This window comes from Bos indicus x Bos taurus, chromosome 5 (genome assembly GCF_003369695.1).
Source record: "Bos indicus x Bos taurus breed Angus x Brahman F1 hybrid chromosome 5, Bos_hybrid_MaternalHap_v2.0, whole genome shotgun sequence".
Lineage (NCBI taxonomy): Eukaryota > Metazoa > Chordata > Mammalia > Artiodactyla > Bovidae > Bos > Bos indicus x Bos taurus.
In genome coordinates this window covers 46,458,864-46,472,525 of record NC_040080.1, presented here as the reverse complement: position 1 = coordinate 46,472,525, position 13,662 = coordinate 46,458,864, and the positions used below count along the sequence as shown (strand labels likewise).

The following is a 13,662-nucleotide window of genomic DNA, read 5'->3' as shown; positions in this document are numbered from 1 at the left end:
CTTGGTTTGTTTCCCTTGTGTTTATTTTTGTTCTTATCTTCTATTTATGGCAAGTGATACTGGTTTCCCATTTAAGGCAGTAATATAACAATTCTCCAGAAAACGTGTTTGGGGCAAAGAGGAGAGGAGTGGGTCGTGGAGCCAGAGACAATTCTAAGTAATAAAGATTGATATCTGCACTGGTTCAAGGTGGGGAGAAGCGAAGAAAGAGAGGTGCTGCCCAAGACCTGCGTGTCGCGCGGATCTCCATTCAGGCGCGCTTAGGTCAAGGTGACTCCGCGGCCCCTCCTGATGGCACGTGCACGGCCCATGTGTCATCCTGCGGGGTCCCGCGGGCCCGGAGACCTAGGGAGGAAGGCGTTGGTTCGGGGCGGGCAGGCAGGGCGCCCGGGAGGGCCCCTGGGGTTTTCGGCGGAGGAGGAGGGCGCGGGAGCCGTGGCGCGCGGGTTGCCATCTGACCGGGAGCGAGCGGCTGGGGTCCCCGGCCAACCCGCCTCGGGATCCTGGCGGGTCACCTGCGGCTGGGGCGATGTGCGTGTGAGTGCGTGCGCAGACGTCAGCCTCCCAGGCCCGCTCCGCCTTCTGCTCACCGCGCGCACCCCGAGCCCCCTGCCGCCCCCACTCTGAGCTCCCCAGCCCCACGCGCCCGTGCACGCGGAGCGCCAGACTGCGGCGCCCGGGCGGCCGCGGGCGGGGCCGAGGGGCGGAACCAAGCCGCGGAGCTCGCCGCCATTGGTCGAGCGCAGCACCCGGGGCGGGGCGTCGGGGGAAGGCGGGTGGGCGCGCTCGCTGAGGCAGAGGCGGGCGCCGAGCTGCGGGACTGGCTGCTCGCTTGATGCGGAGAGGGTGAGCGGGAGCCGCTCGACGGGTCCACGGAGAACCGCTCGTAGAGGCGGCGAAAGGCGTCCAGGCCTAAGCTGGGCTTCTGCCGCTGGAACCGCCATCTGGAGCTTGGGCTCTGATCACTTTTCGGAGGAACTGTTGACCTCGCCCGGCAGGAGGAAGAGGGGCGTCCGCCTCCAGGAGCAGGAAAGAGGGAGGAGCCAGAGCCCCGCAGAAAGTTCGCCTCCTCTGGGGGACCGAGAGGGAGAAGTGGGAGGAGGAGCCTGTTTAAGGCTAACTCAGAGCTGCGAAATCTTAGGGCGGCGTTCAAGGCCCCCTCCCACACGCTCGCGCAGCAGAGTGCCCTGCTCCTCTTTCAGCCGCTGGCTGCGCCTCGCAGGGAAAAAGAGCATACCCTCGGCGCCGGGGGAGCGGCAGAGCTGAGGTCGAGGCCGAGCCGGGCACGCATCCTCCACCCGAGCGATCCCCTTTGGAGCTGGCGGAGTAGGTGGCATAGGCAGTCGGGAGGATAGGTTCGCCCACCCCGGACACGCACATACGCACGCACCCGCAATCACTTCCAAGGGACTCTCCAAGAGTCTCTAAGGACCAGGAGACACCCCTTCTGCCCTCGCCCCCCAACCCCGGAGCCCCAAGCGGGGACCCCGGGATCAGACGTCCCCACGCCTCCGGGCACCTGGCTCAGCAGGAGTCCCCCGGGTCCGGGCAGGGCAGGGCCGGCGGCGGCAAGCCGGAGCCCGCCCAGCGCCCGGGCCCCGCCGAGCCCTCGGAACCCACTCATGGGGCACCGGCTCCCCGTGTCCCCTCGCCCGGCCGCGCCCAGCCCGGCGCCCCGAGACGCGCAGAGGAGGATCCCGGCGCAGTGACCCGGGAGCCGCCGCAGCCCCTGGAAGCCTCGGCTGCCGGAGAGGAAGGCTGCTCCCCGCACCTCCAGGCCCTTCCAGGCATCCCTCTGAGCCGCGCCAGAGGCCCGGCCCGCCATTCCCAGGTAGGAGGGAGACACCCCAACAGAACTGGGGAGGCGGGGAAGCCGGGGAGAAAGGTTTGAAGCTTTGGGGGGTAGGGTTAGGTGAAGCCTTACAGGAAGTGGAAAAGTCAAACTGAGCCTGTTATGTGCCAGGATCACAGGGCAACTTCACTTACCTAGAGAAAATGAAATTAGTTGAGCGCCTACTGTGTGTCAGGCTGGATGCTTATCCCAGGAAAGAAAGACTTAACTGAGTTTGTGTTTAAAGAGATCTGGAGTAACAGCCTGTTTGAATATAAGGGAACTGAGGCTTAGAGAGGAAGAGGCACTTCCTTTCCCCAAACACTCCCCTCCTTCCTAAACTGGCTTCAGCCTGCAAACCTGGCTAAGGGTGGGGCTGGGGTGGGGCCAGCTGGTGGTGGCCTTGGTGAGGACCTCCTCTGAGAGAGCTTAAGGAGCACCTTCCTTGCTTAGAGTTCTTTGAGCTTTGGGGGGAATTGGTGCAAGGAGTGAGTTTCCTGGGCGATCCCCTTCCCAAGATGGGTTTTCTGTGCTCAGCTGGCCAGAGGGCCTCCAAGCACCTCTGCAGGGTTCTGTCCTCCCTGTGCCCCCAGCCCTGGGAGGATGACGAAGGGTGTAGTCCTGGACCTCATGGGAGGTGGGAGGCTGTGCTGTGAAGGAGCAGCCAGATCAGGAGCCCATGATTCAGGTTTCTTCTGGCATCAGAGGGACACGATGGGGTCCCCCAAGACCTCTGCCTGCACTCCAGCCCCTGTGCACCTGACTGCTCCAGGCAGCCCCTTGACTGCCAAGAGGAAGTGTCACAGAGAAAGGAACCTGCTTCCTGTGTGCTGGAGCTGTGTGGGCCTCTTGGCTTCTCGCTGAGCTCTCAGGGCCACTCTGTAGGTTTGTTTCTACCATTTGGTAGATGACCAGCCCCACCAGGTCCAGTCATTTGCCCAGGGCAGCTGGACTGGTGAGAGGCAGATCTGGTCTGCCCCCTTCCTGCCACCTCAAGAGTGTGAGATTGGCTTTGCAAAGCACACATGACTCCCCTCAGTGGGGGCATGGAGGCCAGGGAATACGTGTGTGTGTCCAGAGTCTGGGATGTGCCCTAATGGTGGAGGCTTGGGGTGTGTGGGAGGGAGGGAAGGAGGGAGGGCTCAGGGTATCACAAGGAGGAGGATGTGGCCAGACTCTCATCCTCTGCTCTTGCCCCTCTGACCCTTCCATCTTCCTGGCAGGCCCTGGGAGAGGGGCTTGAGGGAGAAGAAGGGGTGAACCCACAGACGCATGGGGCGGGAGCTGGCTGCTCAAGGTCTGGGGGGTTCCGGGCAGGGTGCTTGACCCCAGCTATCTGCAGCAAGAAACAGAGGGAATTAGAATAGACCTCCAGGCTCATTCCCCCAACCCGATGCCAGCTGAGGCTTCTGACACTGTTTTGAAAAAGCCTGATTTTGGCCAGGGGGTGGGTTTTTATAGAGGTAAAAGCCCAGACTTTGGAGCCAACAGCCTGATTCTAATCCTGGCCTGACCAGTCATCTGTGTAAACTGGGGCAAGTGACTCAGCCTCACTGACCTCCCGTTCCCCATGGGGTCCAGCAGGTTGACGGTGGGCCCCTCTTCATGGGACTGCCGTGAATTCACAGGGATAAGGCACACAGGCACCCAGCATAATGGAGAGCTGCTGGGCTGTGGCGACCATTCCCCCAGCACGGCTCCACCACCTCTGCTTCAGGCCCTTCTGCCTCCCAGGTGCCCATAAAAAGACCCTGGGGTGAGTCACAGAGCTTGCATTCGGGTACCCGTGCGCTACTGGGGGCTCCCACTAACCATTCTCTGGGCCTCCAGGGGGGAAATCTACATTCTCAAAGGGCCCTTTGAACTCTGACCCCTGCCTGCTTCTCACTGTAGGGTCAGCCTGGCTGAGGATGGAGAGAGGGGAACAGGAAGTGGAGGAGGAGAGAAGCTGTGCCCACAGCATACCCACAGAGCCTCCTCTAGGGGAGGAGAAGGGAAGAAGGACGTGGGGGGGAGCCCATGGAAGTGCTGTCACCTGACGGCCAGGTGTCTGGGTACTTCACACAGCCCCACGTGGCTGGAGCCATGTGCAGACTCGCAGTCTTCTCTCGGAGATGAAAGCCACAGATTTTTTTCCTCCTTTGCCCTTTTCTGATCCCCTGCCTCCTCTCTCTGACTTCCTCATGTCTGTTCAGTTGCTGATGTTAACATGTCTAATACTAAGAACTCTGAGCTAGAGGCTGGGGCAGGCAGTGATGGAGACGTACTATCCCTGGGGGCTGCCAGCCTTCTCTATCTCTGTAGACAGAGATGACCAGCAGCAGAGTCAAGCTCCAGGCAGAGGGACTTGGGGAGGAGGCTGTCCTGATGTGGGGGCCTCTTCCCCCCGATCCTGGCCTCCGTTGAAGGCCCAGGCTGGCTCTCTCTCAGCATGGGAGGAGATTGAAGAGTTCAGTGCTGTTGGCTTGCAGCTTCCTCTCCCTTGCTGCCAAGCCAGGTGTGTGCTCAGTTCACGGCGACCCACCTCAGTGTAGCTCCTGGGCCAGCTAGACAGGGTGGAGGTGGAGGGAGAATACCCCAGAAGGAAGCTCTGAATGATCTCCGAAAGGAGAGTCATTTGCTTCTTTCATGCACAGGTCATTTATTGAGCACCTGCTGTGTCCATGGCACTGAAAGCCTGCAGTGTAAGCTCAGAGTTGGCTTCAGGCACAAACTGGGTGGAGATATGTAGGAGTTGTACGTTTGGAGTCACCATCCTGGCTCCCTTATTAACTAAAAGGGCCAGTCGTGTAGACTTTTAAGCATCAGGTCCTTATTTGTGAAACAGGGAAGGGAATGCATACTTCACAGAGAGGTGGTGAGGGGAACCCCAAGGCACGGGGCAGACTGCCTGAGATTGAAGCCCTCCTTGGCTGGTTACTGGCTATGTAACCATGAGCTAAGTACTAAACTTCTTTGTGGTGCTTCAGTTTCCTCATCTGTAAATTGGGGTAACCACCTACCTTCTGGGGATCCTGAAGGATGAAGTGGGTTAGTACACATTCAACTTAGAGCGCTCTGCATATATTAACTGCAAAATAAATGTCAGCTGTGATTATTGTTCTATACTTAGCACAGTGCTTGGCACACTGCAGGGCTTGGTTACTGCTGATTATCGTCACAGCTCCAGGGTCAGCGGTATGCTGAGCTGGCTTATTGTGTGCGTCTCTTTGCAATTCATTCATTGAGATCGTCTTGGGAGCTTGGAATGGCCATGGTAGGAGTATTTTGCCATGAAATTGACAAATGCTGCCAATCAGAGCTTTTATGAAGGTCTTTTTAAAAAACCACTTTACTGCATGGTGGCTCTCAATTGGGCAAGGCGATGACACTGACCAGGTTGTGTGCAATGGCAGCCCACTCCAGTATTCTTGCCTGGAGAATTCCATGGATGGAGGAGCCTGGTGGGCTACAGTCCATGGAGTCACAAAGAGTCGGACATGGCTGAGCAACTTCACCCACTTGGTGGAGTGGGAGGCAGAGGAGCCTTCAGAGAGGAGGTGACATCTGAGCCAGACCCTGATAAAGGGAAGAGGGGTTCTGGGGGAGGGGCTGGCATGAGTTGAGGGCTGGTCCCAGCAGAGCTCAAGCTCACTAGGGGTTCCAAGTCAGGGGGAATTCTGGTGGGTGCTGAGAGAGGAAAAAGGAGGGTGGCTGGGCTATGAATGGCCTTTGGGTGGGCCTGATGGAGCCCCTGGAAGTTACTTATCTCTAATTGGGCTTTGGAGCTTGGATCCATTTCAGCCTCTCCCACAAGGTCAAGAGGTTCCTGTAGAAAGTTTTGGGTATACCCCAGAACCATAAACCCTTGGAGCTATGAGGGACCTGAGTCATTCTTGTGTCATTTCTCTGACCTGCATCTCATAGTCCAAGCAAACTCCCAGGATCTGGAGGTTGAAAAACTGCTGGGCAGCCCCGTCCCTGGGCATGGAGGATGTGGTCTGGACCTGGCCTTTCTCTTCTTTCTGGGAAGGCCAAATGGCCATGGCACCCCCTTGCTTAAGAAATGCTCTCTAAAACCTTCCCCATGCCATGTCCCAGAGTCACAGGCTCCCAGGAAGCCAGAACTGCAAAGGACAGATGGTCCAGGCAGAGAACAGAGTCAGCATCTTTGAGACCTTGCCATGTGCTGAGCCCTTTACAACAGCCCTGTGAATCAAGTCCACTTTATAGATGAGAAAAGCGATGCCCAAGGATGTTAAGCTCCTTTCCCCAGAGGAGTAGTGAGTTAGGGGTAAATCGAGGAGTCCAGCTCCAACAGTCCCATCTGGGAATAAACAAGGGGTGAATGAACCCGGGGTGAGTGAATGAGTGAAAATGGGTAGATAAATGAAGGGGGAAAGAAACAAGAGAGGGGTGTTCAGGCAGAACTCCACGGCCCTTAGAGAGACCTCAGTCCAGCTTTCCCATTGTACAGACAGAAAAGTTAGTGAAAGTCGTGCAGTCGTGTCCGACTCTTTGCAACCCCATGGATTATACAGTCCGTGCAATTCTCCAGGCCAGAAAATTGGAGTGGGTAGTTTTTCCCTTCTCCAGAGGATCTTCCCAACCCAGGAATCGAACCCAGGTCTCTCGCATTGTAAGTGGATTATCAACTGAGCTATCACAGAACCAAGTAAGAGGCTGACAGGGGAGGCCACAGCCTCCAGCACAGGCTGCAGGGCCAGGCCCCCGGCTTCCTGACACTCGACCCCCTCTCTCTGCTGCAGCCCCGAGCCATGATGAAGACCTTGTCCAGCGGGAACTGTGCACTCAGTGTGCCTGCCAAGAACTCGTACCGCATGGTGGTGCTGGGCGCCTCTCGGGTGGGCAAGAGCTCCATTGTCTCCCGCTTCCTCAATGGCCGCTTCGAGGACCAGTACACACCCACCATCGAGGACTTCCACCGGAAGGTTTACAACATCCGCGGTGACATGTACCAGCTGGACATCCTGGACACGTCCGGCAACCACCCCTTCCCCGCCATGCGCAGGCTGTCCATCCTCACAGGTGGGTGCCGGCGGGCGGGGTGGGCATGGGAGCTTGGGTATGGGCGTGTGTGCGCTCGGCACTTTACAGTTTGCAAAGCCCTGCCTCCATCTGAGATGAAGCTCGTGAGCCCCCGTGCACCGCACCGTGAGGTCGGAGAGGTATTACTGCTTGCCGACAGAGGATGGAGCCAGGGCCCCAGAACCCTTCCCTCTGACTCTGGTTTAATTCCTTGTGGCTGCTGGTGCTGCCTTCCAGATCTGTGGCTTTACCTAGGAACAGAGGGGCTCCTGCCTACTTCCTGCTGCGGGTGACCCAGCAGAGCTCCAGGGCCCAGGGTCAGTCTGTCAGACTCAGATCTATTGACACCCGAGGCCTTTGCCTCCTCTCAAAGAGGCAGGGACAGGACCCAGACTGTGATCAGTCAGAGAGGCTGGTGGGGACCTGCTCATGCTGGGAACTCAGTAATAATCACAGTAACAGCCATGGCGATTGCTAACTCTTATCAGGAGCTGCATGCCTGGGCCTCTTTCTAGAGCTCAGCATGTATTTAATTAATCCTCACAACTAACCTAGGAGATGGGCATCTGCCTCCATTTTATATGTGGGGAAACTGAGGCCCCGGGAGGTTGAGTTACTCCAAATGATAACACAGCTGGGAAATGGCAGTCGGGCTCTCAGGCTTTAACCCTGGACTCTCCTGTAGCTTCTCAGCCAGGCTGGGAGCCAGGGAGGGAGGGGAGCTTGTGGGGTACTAAGCGGGGGCAGATGGAGATGTGAAACTGGGCCATGCTTTTCGTCACTCAAGCAGTTTTGTGTGGTAGCTAAGAGCACAGGCCCAGAAACTGGTCTGCCTGAATGCAAATTCTGATTCTGCTGCTTCGTGGTTTTGTCCCTCTGAGCAAGTGACTTGACCTCTTTGGGCCTTGATTTTCTTATCTGTATCGTATCTGTACCCATCCTAGAGGCCTTCATGAGAATTAAATGAGTTTACATAGAAAAAGAGCTTGGCGAGTAGGTGAGTGCTCATGAAATATGGGTCTTATGCGAAACCTGCATTTGCAGTGTGCTTGCAGTGGGCTTTGCAGTCATTTCCTAAGCCACGCCCTGCCATTGCTGGGCAGCTGATGAAGGAAAGGAATCAGCAAGTAGTCCCCCAGCCATCACTAAAACAACCCCACAAATCAAAATACTTCTGCACCAAGAAACCCTTGCTATGCCCACCCCTCCCCCTACAGCCCAGCTAAGATCCCTCCCCGAGTGCCCTGGGCAGATGGCTTCCTTTTCCAGCTGTTCTCACTGATCATCTGATGCAGATCACACTCGGCCTGCCCCACTCCACATTTTGCAGAAGTTTGTGGACAGAGGGAGCCTGGGCTGACCTGGGTTCCAGTCCTGTCTCCACCACTTGGTAGCTTACATATGGGACCAAAGGTTCAGATCTCAGTCTTTCTAGCTACACAGTGGGTATAATGTTGCTTCCTCCCGGGGTGTCTCCTCAACCTACAGGAAAGTGCCAGGAGAGGAGGGCATGGGGGCATTTCCAACACAGTGGGGATTGCAGGAATGTCAGCTCCCCCTACCATGGGGAGGGGACACAGTGCCCACTGATAGAAATAAAGCTAACTGAGGGAGGGAGAGAGAAGATATAGAGAGGAACCATGTGCATATTTCCAAACTTAAGTTTTAGTTACACAAATAACACACAAATGCATGCTCCCCTAAGCATATAGATAAGGGTAAAAAGCCCCCTTGACCCTTGCTTCCACCCCCCAGGCTCTTGCCCCCTCCCCCGAGGTACCATCCCATCAGTCTTCCAGACACCCCATGAACACATTGAAATTCATGTTTGGGTCCCCAGAACAGAGTATTTTCATCTTTTTTACATGCATGTGTCATTCTGGGCACATCTGTCTGGCCACCCGTATTTTTGCTCGGCAGCCTGTGCCTCATTTTCCAACCTGGTGCTGATGCACAGCGCATTCTGAAAGCCATTAATTCTGCCGCCAGCTCTCCTTCCAGCTGCCAGCCAGGCGTCTCTGAAACTTGGCATGCAGCTTTGCATTTGAATGTGTCAAGGCTGCAGAGTCCTCAGGGGCCTGGGATTAGCCTACCAGGGTGGGTTTCACAGCCCAAGCAGAAATGGTTGCCAGGCCGGCACTGCCTTGCAAGTGCCTTTCTCAACAGCCCACACCGCCCTTCATCATATCGCATCCCGTCCATGCGGCCAGCTTTATGAACACCCACTGTGCATCGTGACGAAGCCTCCTTTTGCTCCGGAGCGTGTCATCGGCAGGAACGCAATCCTGAATGTGCTGGGTGCTATTTTGGGGGGACAAATGGTATGCCCTGGGGGTCCAGAGAAAGGAAGCAGCGGGGCTATCAGAAGCTGGAATTGCTTGATTTTCCTCTTGAGAACATGGGCTGGTCCCCGGCGCCTCTGAGCCTCAGTTTCCTGTAAAACAGGGATCTTAACATCTCCCCACAGGTTCTCAAGAGTTTAAGCCAAAGTGTAAAAGGTGCTTTGAGTGTGAGATTGTGATCACTGTAGTGAGATCTGACAATCGAGGTAGAGGCACTGGTCTTCTCTCACCCTCCCCACCTCCCCATCATCCCTGTTTCAAAGACCTACACAGAGGGATACAGCAAGTTGTAGCAGGGGTAGCGTGGGCCTCAGAGGCTAGTGTTCACTTGTTCACCCATAATGTATTCAAGAAGCAGCGGGCACCTGTGTGTGCCAGGCACCAGGAATCGGGTCCATGTCTCAGCCCAGCCATGCCTGAGCTGTGTGATCTTGGGCCAGTTGCTCACCCTTTCTGAGCCTCAGCCTGCCCACCTATCACGTGAAGGTAATGAAATGTCCCTCACAGAGGTTTCATGAGGAATCAAGGGGTACTCAGGTGGCTCTTACATGTGCTTGTTCTCATTATCCTTTTGAGATACAAGTCACTGAGCACATGTCACTCTCCATTTATTACCTCATCAGTCCCTCAAAAGCATCCTGCATGAGACAGGTGGGGAAACTGAGGTTTAGGGAGGTGGCATGACCCACGCAAGGCTGAGTGAGGGGGCAAGAGATAAACCTAGGCCTGCCTCCTGCCAGCACTCTCGGCTCCTACTGTATACCCGGGGCTGCTCCAGGCCCTGGGGATGTGCACTGAGCAGCAAGATCCCTGCTCTTGTGGAAAGTGTAGTAATTACTATTCTAACACAGTCCACACAAGCTCACAAATCACTCACTCTGTCTACAGCCCTGCAGGGAAATGTAGGGTGGATCCATTGTGTTTGAACCAGGCTGTGCCACGTATTAGCTCCATTACAAGTGATTTAACCTCCTGGGCCTCAGTCTTCTGCTCTGGAAAACGGGAATAATAGCAGCTACCCCAGAGGATCGCTGTGACGGTCAGGTCAACGAGTGGGGAGAGGGCAAAGGAGCTGCCTGTAAACTTACCTCCCAGGATTTCTGTCTCCACAGGCGATGTGTTCATCCTCGTGTTCAGCCTAGATAACCGGGAGTCCTTCGATGAGGTCAAGCGCCTCCAGAAGCAGATCCTGGAGGTCAAGTCCTGCCTGAAGAACAAGACCAAGGAGGCAGCGGAGCTGCCCATGGTCATCTGCGGTAACAAGAATGACCATGGCGAGCTGTGCCGCCAAGTGCCCACCACCGAGGCCGAGCTGCTGGTATCTGGTGATGGAAACTGCGCCTACTTTGAGGTGTCGGCCAAGAAGAACACCAACGTGGACGAGATGTTCTACGTGCTCTTCAGCATGGCCAAGCTGCCGCACGAGATGAGCCCCGCGCTGCACCGCAAGATCTCCGTGCAGTACGGGGACGCCTTCCACCCCCGGCCCTTCTGCATGCGCCGTGTCAAGGACATGGACGCCTACGGCATGGTCTCTCCCTTCGCCCGCCGCCCCAGCGTCAACAGTGACCTCAAATACATCAAGGCCAAGGTCCTCCGGGAGAGCCAGGCCCGCGAGCGGGACAAATGCACCATCCAGTGAGCGGGAGGGATGCTGGGCTGGGGCTTTGGCCGGGCCTTATGGAAGATGGCCCCAGCGCCCGCTGCCCACATCCCCCGGACGAAACCCCAAGAGCAGTCACATTCCGAGACCTCTGGGGGGCCAGACCGGAGTACCCCAGCCTCCAACCTCTGTATAGTTTCCTGCCTTCAACCGCTTCCCTCTGATTCCTCCTTTCCGCCGCTCCCCTTGGGTTTCAACTTCTCCATGGGGGGGTGGATCTCTGCTGGGCAGGAGGTGAGGCTGGGTGACATACGGACTTATGTCAGGACCCGAGTCAGAGCTTGCTTGTCCTTGCAAGAAACGCTGATGCCAGACGGGCCAGGGTACCGGCTTCCAACAGAGACTCCTGGAACATCAGAGGATGAAAACAACACCCTAGTCGGCTGGGAGGGGGCTCTGCCCTCCTGATGTAAGACGCAGCTTGGTTCAGGTGGCAGCTGGAAGTTTCTCCCCCTACTCCGTCCTGAAACATTAACCCTCTGGCCCAGCAGTTTCTATCCCCTACCCCCTGAGTTGGCCCCCAGCTCTCCCTGACACTGAGCCAGGGGCGTCTCTGTGTTCAAAGTGGGTGTGGCCACGTCTGCTGGACCACGTCCGTCTCCGGGACTGCCTCCCTCAGCCTCCCCTCCCAGGTTCCTCTCGTCTGCTGGTTGTGCCTTGTTGCAGCTGTTACGTCGTGTTCCCAGTAGAAACGGAAATCATCGTACTGTAAAAGCCTAGTGATCCCTCGTTGGCCAGGACCTCCCCCCAGGTTCAGGTCCGCTGCCTCCACGGGGGACACCTTCCTCCTCGGCTCCCAGATGGGGTTCCTGTGGCCTGTTCGCAGCTGGACACTGCCCTCCTCCCGAGCTTCACGGTTTACACTGAATGCAGGCCGGGGCTGCATCTCCTCCTGTCCCCATTTCACAGAGGAGGCAGCTGAGACTCAGAGGGCCAAGGAGCAAGCCCCAGCTCTGCCTCCTGGCTAGTTCAGGATGGAGCTCCATCTGGAAGCTGGCTGTCCTCTGCTGTGCTTGTTCCTCAAACATTTATTGAGCACCTGCTGGGTGCTGGGTCCACTGTGCTAGAAAACAAAGAGGGTAAGCAATGCGCTTGACGCCCCTAAGGCCGAGGCTCCATGGCTCCAGCCTCTTTCCTTCCCCCAGCCTGGCCTCTGACTGCCCCTGCTGCCCTACTCTCTCTCTGCACGCAGCTGTGGGGAGATGTGGAAGAGCACCTGGGAGCTATAGCTGAGCTCAGGAGAGGCAGATAAGAAGAGCTCCCAGGGGGCCTTTTCCTGGCACCTGGGATGGGGTTGTGCTGGGTACCAGGTGTGGTGGGATTTGAACCTGTGGACCAAAGGCTCTTGTCATCAGGTCTTAACAAAGACATTTTGTACTTTAAATCTCCTTGAAACTATTGAAGTTTAGAGCCACAAGGAGCCTTAATGATTGTCTAGTGAATCCAAGGCCCAGAGAGGGTAAGTAACTCGCCCGGGGTCACACAGCAAGCCTACGAGTGGCAGAAGCAGGGTTAGGTCGGGGCATTCAGCACACACTATGATGTGCCCCTCCTGATCCTGCCTCAGCCGTGGGGCCTTCGGGGATTTGAGGTGTCGTCTCCCTGAGCCTCTCCCCAGATTGGCCTTTGAGGGCTTCTGTAGATCCTGTGTACATTTTACCCACGTATATACCTGTACACACACGTGAACACACAGAGAGACACGTGCCCTGGCCTCAGCTCTGCACTCCCCACACCTCCCACCCAGCCCTGCTGCCCAAGGCAGCTGCTCTGACTCTGCTTCTGACGCCTGGCCTGAACCTGAACCCTCTAAGCAGACCAGGTACCCTGGCCAGGACAGATGTGTGGCCCGCTTCCCTGTATCTCTGTGTACACTCTCAATTAAAGTGGGTTTGTTTCTAAGCCGTGTCCTTGGCCATGTATGTTTTCTGTATTTCCAAGAGGAGGCGTGGCTCTTCTGCAACCATAGCTGGCCTCTCCCTCCCCAGATTGCACCTGCCTGGTGCCCTCGCCCTGCGGGTCAGCGCTGAGTCAGCCGTTGAGGTTAATTAAGTACGTGGTGGGAGTGGGGAATAAAACCTGCAGATAGGAGGGAATAACTACCCTGGCCCTTCTGGGCCCTCTGAGGGCTGTGTGCTGAGGTGTCTGTGTACCTCTGAGGAGTGACCAGGTCAGACAAAAGCCTCCTCCCTGTGGACCATCAGCCCTTTGTGGTCACCATGCATCTGACTCCTAGGTGGCGCCCAGAACCACGCGGAGAACATTTGGCAATAACGGCAAACAGTTAACAGAACTGCGGAGAGGGGCGGCATGCTATTAGCTCCTGGTGGGGGATGTTGCTGAACACCCTCCAGGGGCCAAGGGCAGCCCCCACCATAAAGAGTTACCCTCTTGAAGGTCGGCAGTGGGCAGCCTCCCCACTTGGACTGTCAACCCTTGAGACCAGGACACGGCCCATATCTATGTGTGGTTGATACAACCTACAACTTTCAGGACAGTACTTAATAAACACTGGACAAGCAGAATGGCCCTTGTGTGAAATGACACAGGACGTGGGTGGGGATGGCAGATGGAAGTGGGGGGAGGTAGAGTGGGGGAGGCTACGTGTCCCTGTGTAACCCCAAATGTGGCACCTTGAATGGAAGTTCTCCTCGGACGGAGGGGAGGGGATCAACCATACCCCTGCTGGGTGAATGAAACCCCTCCTCTCGCTCCGTCGTCTTCTCTTCCAGCCCCATGAAAAACATGCTCGTGTTCACCCTTCTTGTGGTGGGGAATTAGGCTCAGAGCGGTCAATA

The 13,662-nt window shown here is 56.7% G+C and overlaps 1 protein-coding gene across 1 annotated transcript; it reads left to right on the top strand.

Annotated features, from left to right (window-relative positions):
• Positions 1–799: 799 nt before the first annotated feature.
• RASD2 (RASD family member 2) lies at positions 800–13,386 on the top strand. Its single transcript, XM_027541839.1, has 3 exons — positions 800–1,831; positions 6,580–6,859; positions 10,314–13,386. The coding sequence occupies exons 2-3, from the start codon at positions 6,589–6,591 to the stop codon at positions 10,841–10,843; spliced, it is 801 nt and encodes a 266-aa protein (XP_027397640.1). The 5' UTR covers positions 800–1,831; positions 6,580–6,588; the 3' UTR covers positions 10,844–13,386.
• The last annotated feature ends 276 nt before the right edge of the window (positions 13,387–13,662 follow it).